The sequence below is a fragment of the Microcaecilia unicolor genome, chromosome 12 (assembly GCF_901765095.1).
Source record: "Microcaecilia unicolor chromosome 12, aMicUni1.1, whole genome shotgun sequence".
Taxonomy (NCBI): domain Eukaryota; kingdom Metazoa; phylum Chordata; class Amphibia; order Gymnophiona; family Siphonopidae; genus Microcaecilia; species Microcaecilia unicolor.
The window spans coordinates 56,017,896-56,030,459 of record NC_044042.1 but is presented as its reverse complement, the minus strand read 5'-3'; the positions used below and the strand labels follow the sequence as shown (position 1 = coordinate 56,030,459).

The following is a 12,564-nucleotide window of genomic DNA, read 5'->3' as shown; positions in this document are numbered from 1 at the left end:
GATTAATGGAAAGAAAATTATCAGGTATGATACATAATTTTACCTTAAATCTCAAAGATCCTCTCCCTTATGTTTAGCTGATGTACTTTCCCAAGCTTCAAAACAACTTGTGGAGTACAAAAAATCCTAAAAGGGAAAAAACCCTCAGTTCCCTCATCTCCAGCTGTTGTAAAAACCTTACAGAGTTAAAAGGATTTTAATGAGGGTAAACACTCATAGGCATAAAAAGCCATTTCAGAAGGGTTATTTAGTACTCTACTTGTATGCAATTTCTGGATCAACATACTTTTAACGATAAAGGAAAAAAAGTCTAATGACTTAGCTTTCAAGGAACGGAGTACTATTCAACTTTAATCACACTGACTGTGGGCAAAGTTTCGCTGTAAAGCTTTCTGAAGGTATGACTAAACTTCAGCATTTTTCAGACACAAATATTTTCCAAGGCACGAGGATCCTTTTCACCCTGTAAGCTTTTTGCAACAGGTGGAGGTGAGGGAACTGTGGCTTTTTCCATTTTAAGATTTTTTTTTTGTACGCCACAAGTTGTTTTGAAGTTTGGGGAAAGTACTTCAGCTAAACATATGGGAGAATATCTTGAGACTTAATGTGTTAATTTGCCACTTCTTTTTTTTTTTTTTAAATTGAGGTAGATTTGCATACAGTTGAGGATGTTCATTTATATCTATTTTGAATATCCTGAAAACTTGACTAGCTGGGTATGTCTCGAGCAATGGGTTGAGAACCCCTGGTCTATACTGAATAGCTGTAGGCTGCACCTGCTGTTTATATCGGTGATGTCGCTGGAAGCTGTGTTTCTCTACCTCCTTCTGCTGGTCAGGGGATATAACACACTGGTTTAAACTGGTCTAGCTGTACTCAAGGAAAGGAAATTAACAAGTAATGAATAGGAAGATAAAATTTATTCCGTCATTGCTTGACTCATACTATTGATGATTAGAAATCAGACTATGGAAAGTTTCTTTTTAAAATATCTCCTTTTCTTTGTTTGCAGTCGCTACTTAACCAAGGCTTTTCACATATGGTCAAAACAAGACCGATTTTCTTCTACGTTCATCAGTAATTTGATCTCTCACACGGAAACGGAGCATACTGTACCAGCTTGGATGCTTTTGGCCAAGGTTGCAGGATCTTCACCCAAACTAGACTTCACCAAGATCCTGGACACCTGGGACAGCATCCGAAGGTATAAGACCCCTGTCTTCACTGTCTTCATGAATTTTCCATAGCATATCACTTTCAAATATATTAAAACTGTTAAAACTGAATGTCTGTAGTTAAGGTCTCATGTTATAGTACCTCACTGAACATCCATCTGAGAGTCTTTGTGCAGTTTGTTTTCTTAAATTTAAAATAATTCATGAGGGGTTTTGTTGTATAGGACAGCATTTAACTTCCGGTGGTTGATTTAGTTTTACCCCATCTCTTCAAACAGACCTAGGGCTTTGCTATAAAATTCTTCCTACCATACCCAGTGTGATTTACTGCATTTTGTAACATCCTAAAACAGGAGTCTGATTCTAAAGTGCAGATTTCAGCACCCGCAATGTTCATGCACCTATCTAGAGTGGGCTTTTAGTGATAACCTATTCCAGGAGTTCCTCAACTAGAACCCACAGAGCATGTCTTTCTGGTCCAACAGTTTCCCTGCTTATGGACAGATCAGCTTGGAACAAAGTTTACCTTTCTTTTTTGTGGCCCACTACAGCAGCTAGGAGAAAACTGCAGTGCTAGAGGGTTTCCCAGTCCTGCTGACAAGAAAACTCATGGGGGATGGGGAAGTAGACTGAGCAAGAGTGTTCGGGAGGAATGTAGGAAAGATGTATGCGCGCACACACCACCCTGCTATTCACTGAGGGAGGCAGATGGTAAGGTTGCCTAAGGTATGGCAGGGTCCATCTACCTTTTTTAGATACCTTTGGTAACATTGCTTCCCCTTCTCCTTCGCATTTCAGCTTGCTAAAAAGGACAGATTTTAATGGGGGCCTTTGCTGCTCGGTAAAACACCTAGTGGGACCCACAGCATTTTTGGTTATTTGAAATGACGTACGTGGCCTTTGCCTGGGAAGTTTGGGAACCTCTGTCCTATGCCATAAGACTGAAGTAAAAACTTGGAAATGGAGCTGCAAAAGTAGCTTTCATTTAGAAGCTTTCGAGGTAAGGGGGCACTGAGGTCCCCACCACCACCCCCACCCCCAATGTCCTCCTCTCTGTTCTGGCATAGCAGTCCTCCCATATAAATATAATTCTTCACATTAAATACATCACAGTTGGAGAGTGGGATTGAGGCATCGGTATCCCGTAGAGCACATTCTGTGCACAGAACATTTTTATTATTCTGCATGTACTTATTCTCTCAGTACTGACAAATTAGGTATAATTAGGCATAAATGCTGTTCTTGTACATGAAGTCTCACCTTCCTTGTTTGCCCTTGTTTTTAGAGCTATAACCACCCCCCCTCTCTCTCTGCTGTTTTTGCAGGCAGAAAAATGGCAGTACCAATACCACTGGCCATATCCTGTGTGTAATAGGCCATGTGGCTGTGCACTTGCCCCAGAACCACAGAGGGAGGCTGATTGGTAAACGTTTTCATTTTGCACTGCTGTCTCATTTTGTTTTTTTCCCTTTGCCTGGAAAATGTATATGACTGCCTGACTTTTTCCAGATGATGTAAAGAACTGGCTGATGGAGTTCTCATCACCCCCAGAGGTAATCAGTCCTGCAGTGGAGTCGTTGCAGAAACTGTGTCATGCGCATGCTGATACCCTGGAGAATGTCCAGGTAAAGCTTCTAACAGTGACTGAGCTCACCACAACAAGTACTGTGGCCATCTTGATACCTGATGAGCCTCTCACTAGGCCTTTTATCAAGATGTGTAGTTCAGAAGCTCTCTCTACAGAATAGTTTTGCATCATATTCATGCAGAAAGTTATAAGACATTTCTGCTGTGATACAAAATAAGTTGCCATGCTAAATGATTGTTCTTCAGCAATCCTCCAGACCATTCAAGACGCTTGGGTTATGCACTCCTACCAGCAGAGGGAGACTGAGAACACTAAAACTTCTTATACAAGTAGCCTGTGCAGACCTTCTACTAACCAGTATTTTCTCAGTGTCAGCAGAGGATAGATGTGTGCAGCCTGTGCAGTGTACTCAGTCTGGTAGGCCCATTTGGGATTTCTAGGTTGGGTTGTAAATGTTAGAGAACCCACACTTGGATCTCTATTACAGGGTGTAAGTCCTAAGGGGCTTCTTATTCCCACTTCAGGCACAGGCAGCTCCTTGTGACTCTGGGCAAGTCACTTAACCCTCCATTGCCCCATGTAAGCTGCATTGAGCCCGCCATGAGTGGGAAAAGCGCGGGGTACAAATGTAACAACAACAAAAAAAAAAACGACTGGTACGCTGCCGGGATGTGCAGGTCCTGTCGGACTGTGCGACGGCAGTGACGTATGTCAATTATGAAGAGCCCTTGGTTGGCACAGGTCAGCCCTTCTCGTGACCTGGGTGGAACAGAATTTGTGATTGCTGTCCGTGGCGCATATGGCAGGGGTCAACAATCAGGAGACTGATTTCCTCAGTTGGCATCGTTTTGATAGGGAGAGTGGAATCTGGTTCCTGTGGCTTAACAACTCAGTCGACCGGTGGGGTCCTCCAGTCATGGATCTCATGGCCATGGCCGAGCACGCCAAGGCTCCATTTTTTTGAGTCGCAGAAAGGGATAGTTGTCGGAGGGGCTGGATGGTTTGGGTCACCCTAGTCTGTACAGGGTCTGCTGTTTGCGTTTCCTTCGTAGCTGTTCATCGGTTGTGTTCTTCAGTGCATTCAAGGACATAGCAGTCTGGTGGTCTTAGTCGCTCTTGACTGGGGTCGCCGTCCCTGGTATGCAGACCTGGTGCAGATGCAAGTGGACGGTCCACTTCGTCTTCCTCTGCAGGACGGACTTTGGAAGCAGGGTCCTATTCTAATGCCCGACCTGGGTCGATTCACGCTTACGGCTTAGCTGTTGAGTGAGCACAGTTGCTGGAAAAGGGTTAGTTCTTGGGGGTGATTCATATCCTTTTAAGTTCTCACAAGTCCACCTCTCTGGCCTATGTTCAAGTCTGGCATATTTTTGAAGACTGGTGTGAGGACAAACAGGTGCCCCCCCCCCCCCCCCCCCTTCAGGCCTCAGTCACGCAGATTCTGTGTGGTTTGGAAAAGGATTTGTCGTCTTCCCTTCGGGTGCATTTGGCAGCTCTATCTTGTTTTCGGAGCCTGTTGCATGGGTGTTCCTTTTCACTCCAGCCAGATGTCTTTGTTTTTCCAGGGGGTCAAGAGATTACCCCCCCCCCCCCCCCAACCTATCCGTCTGGTCGTTCCCCATTAGGATTTGAATTTGGTGCTGTCTGCCTTAACTAAGGCTCCGTTTGAGCCTCTTTGGCAGGCCACTATTAAGGATCTTTCTCTCAGTGGTGTGTTTGGTGGCGATCACTTCGGCACTGCGTATTTCGGAGTTGCATGCTTTGTCGTGTAGAGAGCCCTTTCTGGTGTTCTCCAAGAAGAAGGTGTTATTGAGGCCAGTACTTTCCCCTTTTCATGTTAATCAGTCGATTTCCTTGCCTTCCTTTTCGAGGGAGGAAACGGCTTCTTCCTCCTTGCATAAGCTAGATGTTTGTAGGGCACTGGATTGCTATGTGCGCCAAACGGAGGAATTTGTCCGCAGACCGTCTGTTTGTGTTTGCATGGCCATGCAGAGTACAGACAGCATCTAAGGCCTCGATCACTCGATGGATTAACGAGGTGGTTTTGTCTGCTTACTTGCTGTATGGTAAGACTGTGCTGCCAGTGTTGTGGGCACATTCTTCAAGGGCACAAGCCGCCTCATGGGTGGAGCATTCGCTTATCCCTCTCCAATATTTGCAGGGCTGCTACTGGTCTTCTCTGCACTTTCATCCAACATTATAAGGTGGACGTTCAGTCTCAGCAGGATGCTTCTTTTGGCATTTCTGTGTTGATCATGGGCTTTCCCACCCTTGGTGAGTACTGCTTTGGTACTTCCCACTCGGTAATGGTCTGGCGTAGACGATAAGGAAAGAGAAATTTATAACTGCTAATTTACTTTCTTTGAGTCTCTCCAGACCATTCCCGATCCCCGTCCTGGAAGAGTGTGTGTTGGGGGGGGGGGGGGGGGGGGTAGCGGGAGCTGCAGTGTCATAGTACAGATATATATTTATGTATTTATTTTTGGTGCTCACTTCTTTTCCTAGGGTTCTGTTGATTGTTACACTTTCTGTTTTAGGTTGTTTCCTACTCTTTATTACTGCTTAGCTATGCGAAATACTGAGCATGTCAGGGTTGCACAGTCCCTTATACAGGTGTCACTATTCAATAGTTCTCAGTCTCCCTAACGAGTGGAGGAGTAGCCTAGTGGTTAGTGCAGTGGACTTTGATCCTGGGAGACTGAGTTCGATTCCCGCTGCAGCTCCTTGTGACTCTGGGCAAGTCACTTAACCCTCCATTGCCCCTGGTACAAAATAAGTACCTGAATATACGTAAACCCTTTGAATGTAGTTGCAAAAAAAAAAAAAACCTCAGAAAGGCGGTATCAAGTCCCATTTCCCTTTCCCCCTCTGCTGGTAGGAGAGCATATTACCCACTTGTCGGGAATGGTCTGGAGAGACTCAAGGAAAGTAAATAAATTAGTAGGTAAGATCTAATTTCTCCTTAGAGGTTATTTTGCTGCAATAGTGATGTTGTAAAGGTACAGAGGTCTGAATGCAGTTTTTTCACATGTGCATAGGTGCTTCTGAACCAAGTGTGTGGGGATCTCGTGTCTGCCTGTGAGAAGTACATCTCCCCCATTATCCTGACAGAAAATGGAGGTGGCCAACTGGATGAGGAACTGTTGGTAAGCCCTGATGCCTTTCATATATGTTTCATGAATGTGCATCATGAGGATTCTATTCTCCACTTTATATTTTGTAATCTGGAGAGCTAAAGATTTGATCTTTGGAACTGTCTGTGCCCCAAATCGCTCATCCACTGATCTAAAGGAACAGCTTGGCTGTTAGGTGATCCCTACCTGTTTAAATATAGGATGGAGCAGAAACAGAGGAAAACTAGCCTGTCGATATGCATGGCTGTTTGAGTGCTTATGATCCTTCCTAAACCTCTTTCCTCTCCTTAACCTGCCATTCCAGATATCAAGATTTTGCTCCCTCCTTTTTTTCTTCTCCCTTTCTTGTTTGCATTTTCCTCCTCCTCCTTTTTGACCATTGTGCAGCTGAGCAGTGTACAGTCAATGAGATGTGCAGTAATATCAAACACTTATAAATAAATTAAATTAGTGTGTAGTGGCTCTATGCATTCATCTCCCTCTAAGCACATTCAGAGAACTATGCTATTGCTTTCTTTGCTCTAGGTGCGGCATCTCTTCATGCTTGGGGAGGCCGCCCAACTGTGCCCAGCCAGAGTGGAGAAGCAAGTCTTCCTTCTGGTCCAATCCATCCTGGCCTCTTCACAGTGTAAGTGTCCTTCAGCCTTTCGTAAAACACTCGGATATTCTGTGTTCTAGGTTGTCACAATTTTCTTTTTTTCTTTTGGCAGTAACTAACCCTCCATCAGATGATGATGTCTTAGCTTCTCAGCCATTATCTCAGTTCAGAGGATCCACTATGTCTCCACTTATCAGAGCACATGCCGTTATTACACTGGGTAAGATATGTTAGCTGGGAAAAGGTATTTCTGTCCCTTTCCCCCCCACCCCCATACTCTCAGGCTAGTAGGTGACTTAAAGGCATACAGAAGAGCGCCAAGGAGAAAAGGGGGAATCGAGGGCCTGTAAAGAAACTGTCTATTCAAGTGCTGGTTGTTCTACAATAGGAAAACTGTGCTTACAGCATGAAGAACTGGCAAAGAAATGTATTGCAGCATTTGCGCGGGAGCTGGAGGTGTGTGAAGATGTGGCTATTCGTAATAATGTCGTCATTGTGATGTGTGATCTATGCATCCGGTACACCACCATGGTGGACAGGTACATCCCCAATATTTCTGTGTGCCTGCGGGATAAGGATCCTTTCATCCGGAAGCAAACTCTCATCATGCTGACGAACCTTCTGCAGGTGAGGAGACAGTGACCCTTGAGGCAAAACTAAATTTTGCACAAGCTATAGCAATTTTGCAGCCGCTAAATATGCATTTTGGCAGAACGCAACATGAATGGGATAGCACACATTCATCTTTATGTAAGTTCTGTGTGCTCAGTTACCCACTGAGTTGTAGAGATTTGACCTTGTCTAGTAAATAGTTTGGGCTGAACCTGTTTTACTTCTCTAGGGGCATTTTTTTATGATTTCAGGTTTTAACAATGATTTATGATGGGACTTATGTGCTTTGCTTACAGGAAGATTTTGTGAAGTGGAAAGGTTCTCTGTTCTTTAGGTTCATCAGTGTGGTGGTAGATCCAGACTCTGACATCTCTAGGTAAGAATAACACATAGTAAAATAAATTCCTTCCTATCCAGTGTGACTTCATAAAACCTTTCGGCTTCTTTTTCCATCACAGTTGCTGGTTTTAAACACTAAAGCAGAATATTCTGTGGAATGTTAAGAATGACCTATAAATTGGGCATGGGCAGATTTGTTTGATGCAGAGCTGCCAGTTTCTGAATGGCCTTTGTAGTATTGTTAGTTTGAGGATTGCTTGACATGTTGCGTCTCCCCCCCCCCCCCCCCCCCCCCCCCCCCCCCCCCCCCCACACACTCCCCCAAGTGAAAACTGGCATGGTATAGATGTTTTGGTTTTTTTTTTTTTTTAAATACTGTTTTCAGTTTATATTGTTCGGTGGGAGATTTTTCAGTGTGGTGAAACCTGATTGTGGGATTGGCTCTTTGAGACTTTATGTTGAGATAATGAAACTACCCATGGAGCAGCCATAGTAAAAGAAATGTATGTGTTAATTTTCTTTGCCTAAAGAACATACTTGAAAGCCAGTTAAGGCAAATCAAAGCTATGCTCATACTTCCTGCCCAGGGAACCTCTGGTAAAAATTTAAAAACGTATATTTTAACCCACGTACAGGGTGAGCAGTAATAAAAAGGCCTATATTGATGGGTAAAGCAGTATTTTACCTGTAGAAAGGGTTTGGATTGTTGTCCTCTTGAATAACCAGCTCTAGCCTATTGAGTAAATGTTGGTTGGGTCTCTTATTTCTGGCATTCTATTCTGCTCTTCCCAAAATCACCATGAAAGTGAATGTACTCTGAGTTTATGCCTCCATTCTTTGTGATTACAGGTTTGGGGAATTTTGCCTGGTACACTTGCTGTTGAAGAGAAATCCAGTCATGTTCTCTCAGCATTTCATAGAGTGCATTTTCCACTTTAACAGCTATGAGAAACATGAGAAGTACAATAAATTTCCGCAGTCTGAACGGTGAGTATAAAATCATCACAAGTGATCTTAAGCCTTGGCATACAGATGTTGCAGAGCTCATTATGTCACTTAAAGGTGGTTTTGGTTTTGTGCATTTGACTAATGGTTCATTCCAGTGATCCTGGCATAATATGCTGGTCTCAGTCCTGGCAGCAATCTGGTTTGCTAACATCTTGATCTTCTTAACAGGGAGGAGAATCTTTTTTCCTTGAAAGGGAAGACCAATAAAGAGAAGCGAATGAAGATCTATAAGTTTTTGCTGGAGCATTTCACAGATGAGCAGAGGTTTAGCATCACCACCAAGATCAGTCAAAATGTCCTAGGTAATCACAGGAGCAGTGACCGACAAAACACGTTTAAAAAAACCCTATGTGTCTGAATAGAGAGAATCCACCACTTTTAATGTATTAGATAGTTAAAAGAATGTCTGGCAGGAGACTTATGGCTTTGCACTTGGGCCTTTGCACTTGGGCAGTGTTAGTCTGACCTCTCAGCTTTTCTCACAGCAGTCTGAAAGATGATGGTGATGCACTTTGAACCTGTTCTAGGTCTCCATATTAAAGACTTCTTTGCTTTAAGCAGCATTAGTCTCTTAGTCCTTTCTTTATAGTATATTTAACTTGTGCTGTATCACTACATCTTTACATCATTTGAATACTTTCCTCCCAGAACTGTTCCAGCTTGAGAATTTGGTTTCCTTTTCATCCATCAGACCAGTCCAGAATGGATATGTTATGCCTGTCTACCATCTGCTGAAGACAGAATAAAAGCTTGTAAACACTGCTTTTTATAGGGCACCATGCTGTATCAGTATTTCTCTGTCTCAATCAGACGGTAGACAAGCATAACCCATCTATCTTGGATCAGTCTGGTAGGAGGTGGCGGGGAGGATTAACCTGTAAGTCCAAATTTTACCATTCTCCAAGGCTAGAGTAAAGCCTTGCATTGTGTTTTATTTCTTTTAAGCAGTTCTTTTGGTTATTTTGTCCCAGTCACTGAAGCTTCTTTTAAGCAGTTTTGGTTGTTTTGTCCCAAGCACAGCTCCATGCAGTTCCAAAGGTGATATATATATTTTTTAATAAGAGACTTGTATAGAACAGCATTTTATGCAGTAGAATGCATATACAATTGCCTTGGCATATACACACAAAAGTAGATACCCAATGATGTGTGCTGAGACCTATTTGATGATGGAACTTGGGTGCCCAGGTTCTAATATAGAATAGTGGTGTAGCTTGATTTCAGTACACCTAACATTTAGGCAACCAAAGTTAAATCACCCATAAAGCTGGCCTCAGTGTGGGCACCTAAATGTGGCAGGACTGCAGATAATTTGCAGTACTCTGTAAATTATGTGTGTTACAGGAGTCTTGCCCTTGCATGTGTCCTTGCAAATATATGCTATGCAAGTAAAGTGGTATTTATAGAATAGTGTGGGGGCCCCCTACTAGCACTTTCACAGGTAAGTGTACATATACGTGTGTAAGTGCTAGTACGACATTTTTTCATGCAAGGGACATGTAAATGAGGATGTCTAATTACCTTTTACATACATAGGCATTCCTGGGGGCAGAGAGCTGGGATCAACACTTGCGTGCATATTTTATAAAACAAAGATGCCAAGTCTTACTGGCGTATTTGTGCACAGGTATAGCTGCTCTGAGGAAAGAGTACTTTTGTACTGGAAATTTTAGGAAGGGTGTTTTATAAAAACACATGGGCATGTATATTTTCTTTTTTATAAAACAGATACTAAGATCTTTGCCTTTCTTGCCTGGTCGTCATCCTGTTATAAAATTACCCTCTATACCTGTGGTTGTCAAACCTGTACTAGGGGACCACTAGCTAGTCAGGTTTTCACGATATCCCTAATGGATATGCATGAGAGAGATTTGCATATAATGGAGGTGATAGGCATGCTAATTTGTCTCGTGCATATTCATTAGGGATATCCTGAAAACCTGACTGGCTGATGGTCCCACAGGACAGGTTTGAGAACCAGTGCTGTATGATATCTGAAAAAACTACCTCTTTTGTCCTGAAACTTCACATGCGTCCTTGGCTTTTGATAGACCTTAATGTTGGTCCAACATAAGGAAATCACAACTTTAGTAATACTGAGTATGAGCTGCACTTCTGGGGCCTAACCTGTAGATTCCTGATTAGGGCAGTATTAAGACTAGTTAGAACTCTGTATTGATTAGTAGAAGGGCTTCTTTTTTCCCCATTTTCCTCATAGCCTGCTTCGTGGATGGAATTCTTCCCTTGGATATGGAAGCCAATGATTTGCTGTCTGACACTTTTGAAGTCCTAAGCTGCAAGGAGATCAAACTATCAGCTATGAGATCAAAGCTGAGCGAGGATATCCAGCCAGATGATGATGATGAAATGGCCATGGCCAATGCTGTCATGCAGGTTGCACAGAAGAAACTTATTTCCCAGGTGAATTTCTGTCAATTCTGCTATTGCTTTTGAGTCCAAGACATGTCTTCATTATAAAATCATGAGAAGTATTTTCAATTTGTGACTTTAATTGTATAGCAATTTAATTGAAAGGCTATTATAATTAAAAAACATAACTGACTACATTGTTGTGGTATAACAGATGCCTCCTACTAAACACAAACATCAAAAAAGTAAATATGGAGGAGTATTTCCTTTGCTTTTGATGTCTGGAAGGCACAAATATGAGGGTGTGTTTAAGGAAAATTTAGAAGAAAAATTCTTTTAACCTAGATTACCCTACTTTGTGCATTTAATGGGGATAACTTGAATCCAGTTAAGGATATCACACAGGGTGGATCCTACAGGTGAGAGTCTCTCTTGGAGATTGATACCAAATTTAGAATACTGACAAATTTTCTAATGGACAGAATCCCATGTTCGACTCATCCCCATCAATTGAGTTTTGTATTGTGTAGGCAGGCTTCTGATAATGAGTCCTCAATATGATATGGAGGCCCAGGACAGTGTGCCCATGTTATTACTTTCAATAGATGTGAAGAATGGAATGGTTGGTCACAAAGCAGCAATTCCAAGTAGCACCTGCTGCAACTTCAAAGTATTGCTGACTTCTGCAGTTTCTATTACAAATAGCCAAAAGGAGAATGTGGTTATTCAAGCCCTTTTCACACTTCCATTTCAAAATGCAGCAGGGTCAACAGACTCTTCTTGTACCTAAGGTCCTTATTAACAGGCCAGAGGCTGCCATAATCCTTAAGAATCAAAAACTAAGTAGTTCTATGCAAGAGGTGCTTCCTGCAGCCCATATACAGTTTCCACTGGGTAAAGGCTTCCAGTTTCTTATTACTTTCCAAACAAAGGCCCACCTTCTCCAAACTCTTTATCATAAATGGCCAGTAAACCCAATCCAAATGCTTTCTCTGCTTTTGTTGCAAAATACAGGTTCAAAAGAAGAACTTCATTGAGAATATTATTCCTATCATCACCTCCTTGAAGAGTTTCCTGGAGCAGAAAAGGATTCCAGCTCTAAGAGACCTAATGAATTGTCTGCGGGTGAGAGAGGAGGAGGAGATTCTATTCCTCTTATTTCAATAGTGGAAGGGAACTATAAATCTTAAGTTTGTTGAGGATTGAGGTCAGGAACACAAAGGAGGTGGCTTGCATTACTCCTTTTAGAAACCTGGTGTTCTAGGCTGAAATATTTGAATATTTTATGTGAAATAAATGTTTTCCAGGAGGTGATGCAGGACTATCGAAATGAAATTAAGGACTTCTTTGCTGTGGACAAACAGTTAGCAGCTGAGCTAGAATATGATATGAAGAAATACGAAGAGCAGCTGGTGAGGGAACAAGAGCTGGAAAAGCAGGCAGATACAGAGCCAAGTACAGAGGTTCATGCTACGCTTGGAACACCTCAGGTATTTTAATAGGGGGAAAAAAACTTATAGTCCCACCAGATCAGCCCACAAGCATGAGCTTATGCTCTTCTACTAGCAAATGGAGACAGAATTGATTTGATACCCTATATAGAGACCTTGCAGCCCTCACCACTCCAGTATTCTGTCTCCAGCAAATGGTGGATGAGCATATCTGTGCGGTTGGTCTTGGTGAAGAAGGCTGAGGAGTAATATGGACCAAACAAGAAGGCCAAGATCAGGTGAAATCTGG

General features: G+C 42.6%; 1 protein-coding gene across 2 annotated transcripts in view; it reads left to right on the top strand.

Annotated features, from left to right (window-relative positions):
* NCAPD3 (non-SMC condensin II complex subunit D3) overlaps nt 1–12,564 on the top strand; it is a 146,094-nt gene that overhangs the window by 113,095 nt on the left and 20,435 nt on the right. For both annotated transcript variants that reach the window (XM_030221959.1, XM_030221958.1), the window contains 13 exons: nt 1,013–1,204; nt 2,501–2,598; nt 2,685–2,800; nt 5,802–5,909; nt 6,423–6,525; nt 6,608–6,715; nt 6,884–7,122; nt 7,404–7,483; nt 8,296–8,433; nt 8,623–8,756; nt 10,673–10,875; nt 11,839–11,949; nt 12,132–12,314. In XM_030221959.1, the coding sequence (XP_030077819.1) occupies nt 1,013–1,204; nt 2,501–2,598; nt 2,685–2,800; nt 5,802–5,909; nt 6,423–6,525; nt 6,608–6,715; nt 6,884–7,122; nt 7,404–7,483; nt 8,296–8,433; nt 8,623–8,756; nt 10,673–10,875; nt 11,839–11,949; nt 12,132–12,314 (1,813 nt within the window). The remainder of the gene's footprint in view (nt 1–1,012; nt 1,205–2,500; nt 2,599–2,684; nt 2,801–5,801; nt 5,910–6,422; nt 6,526–6,607; nt 6,716–6,883; nt 7,123–7,403; nt 7,484–8,295; nt 8,434–8,622; nt 8,757–10,672; nt 10,876–11,838; nt 11,950–12,131; nt 12,315–12,564) is intronic.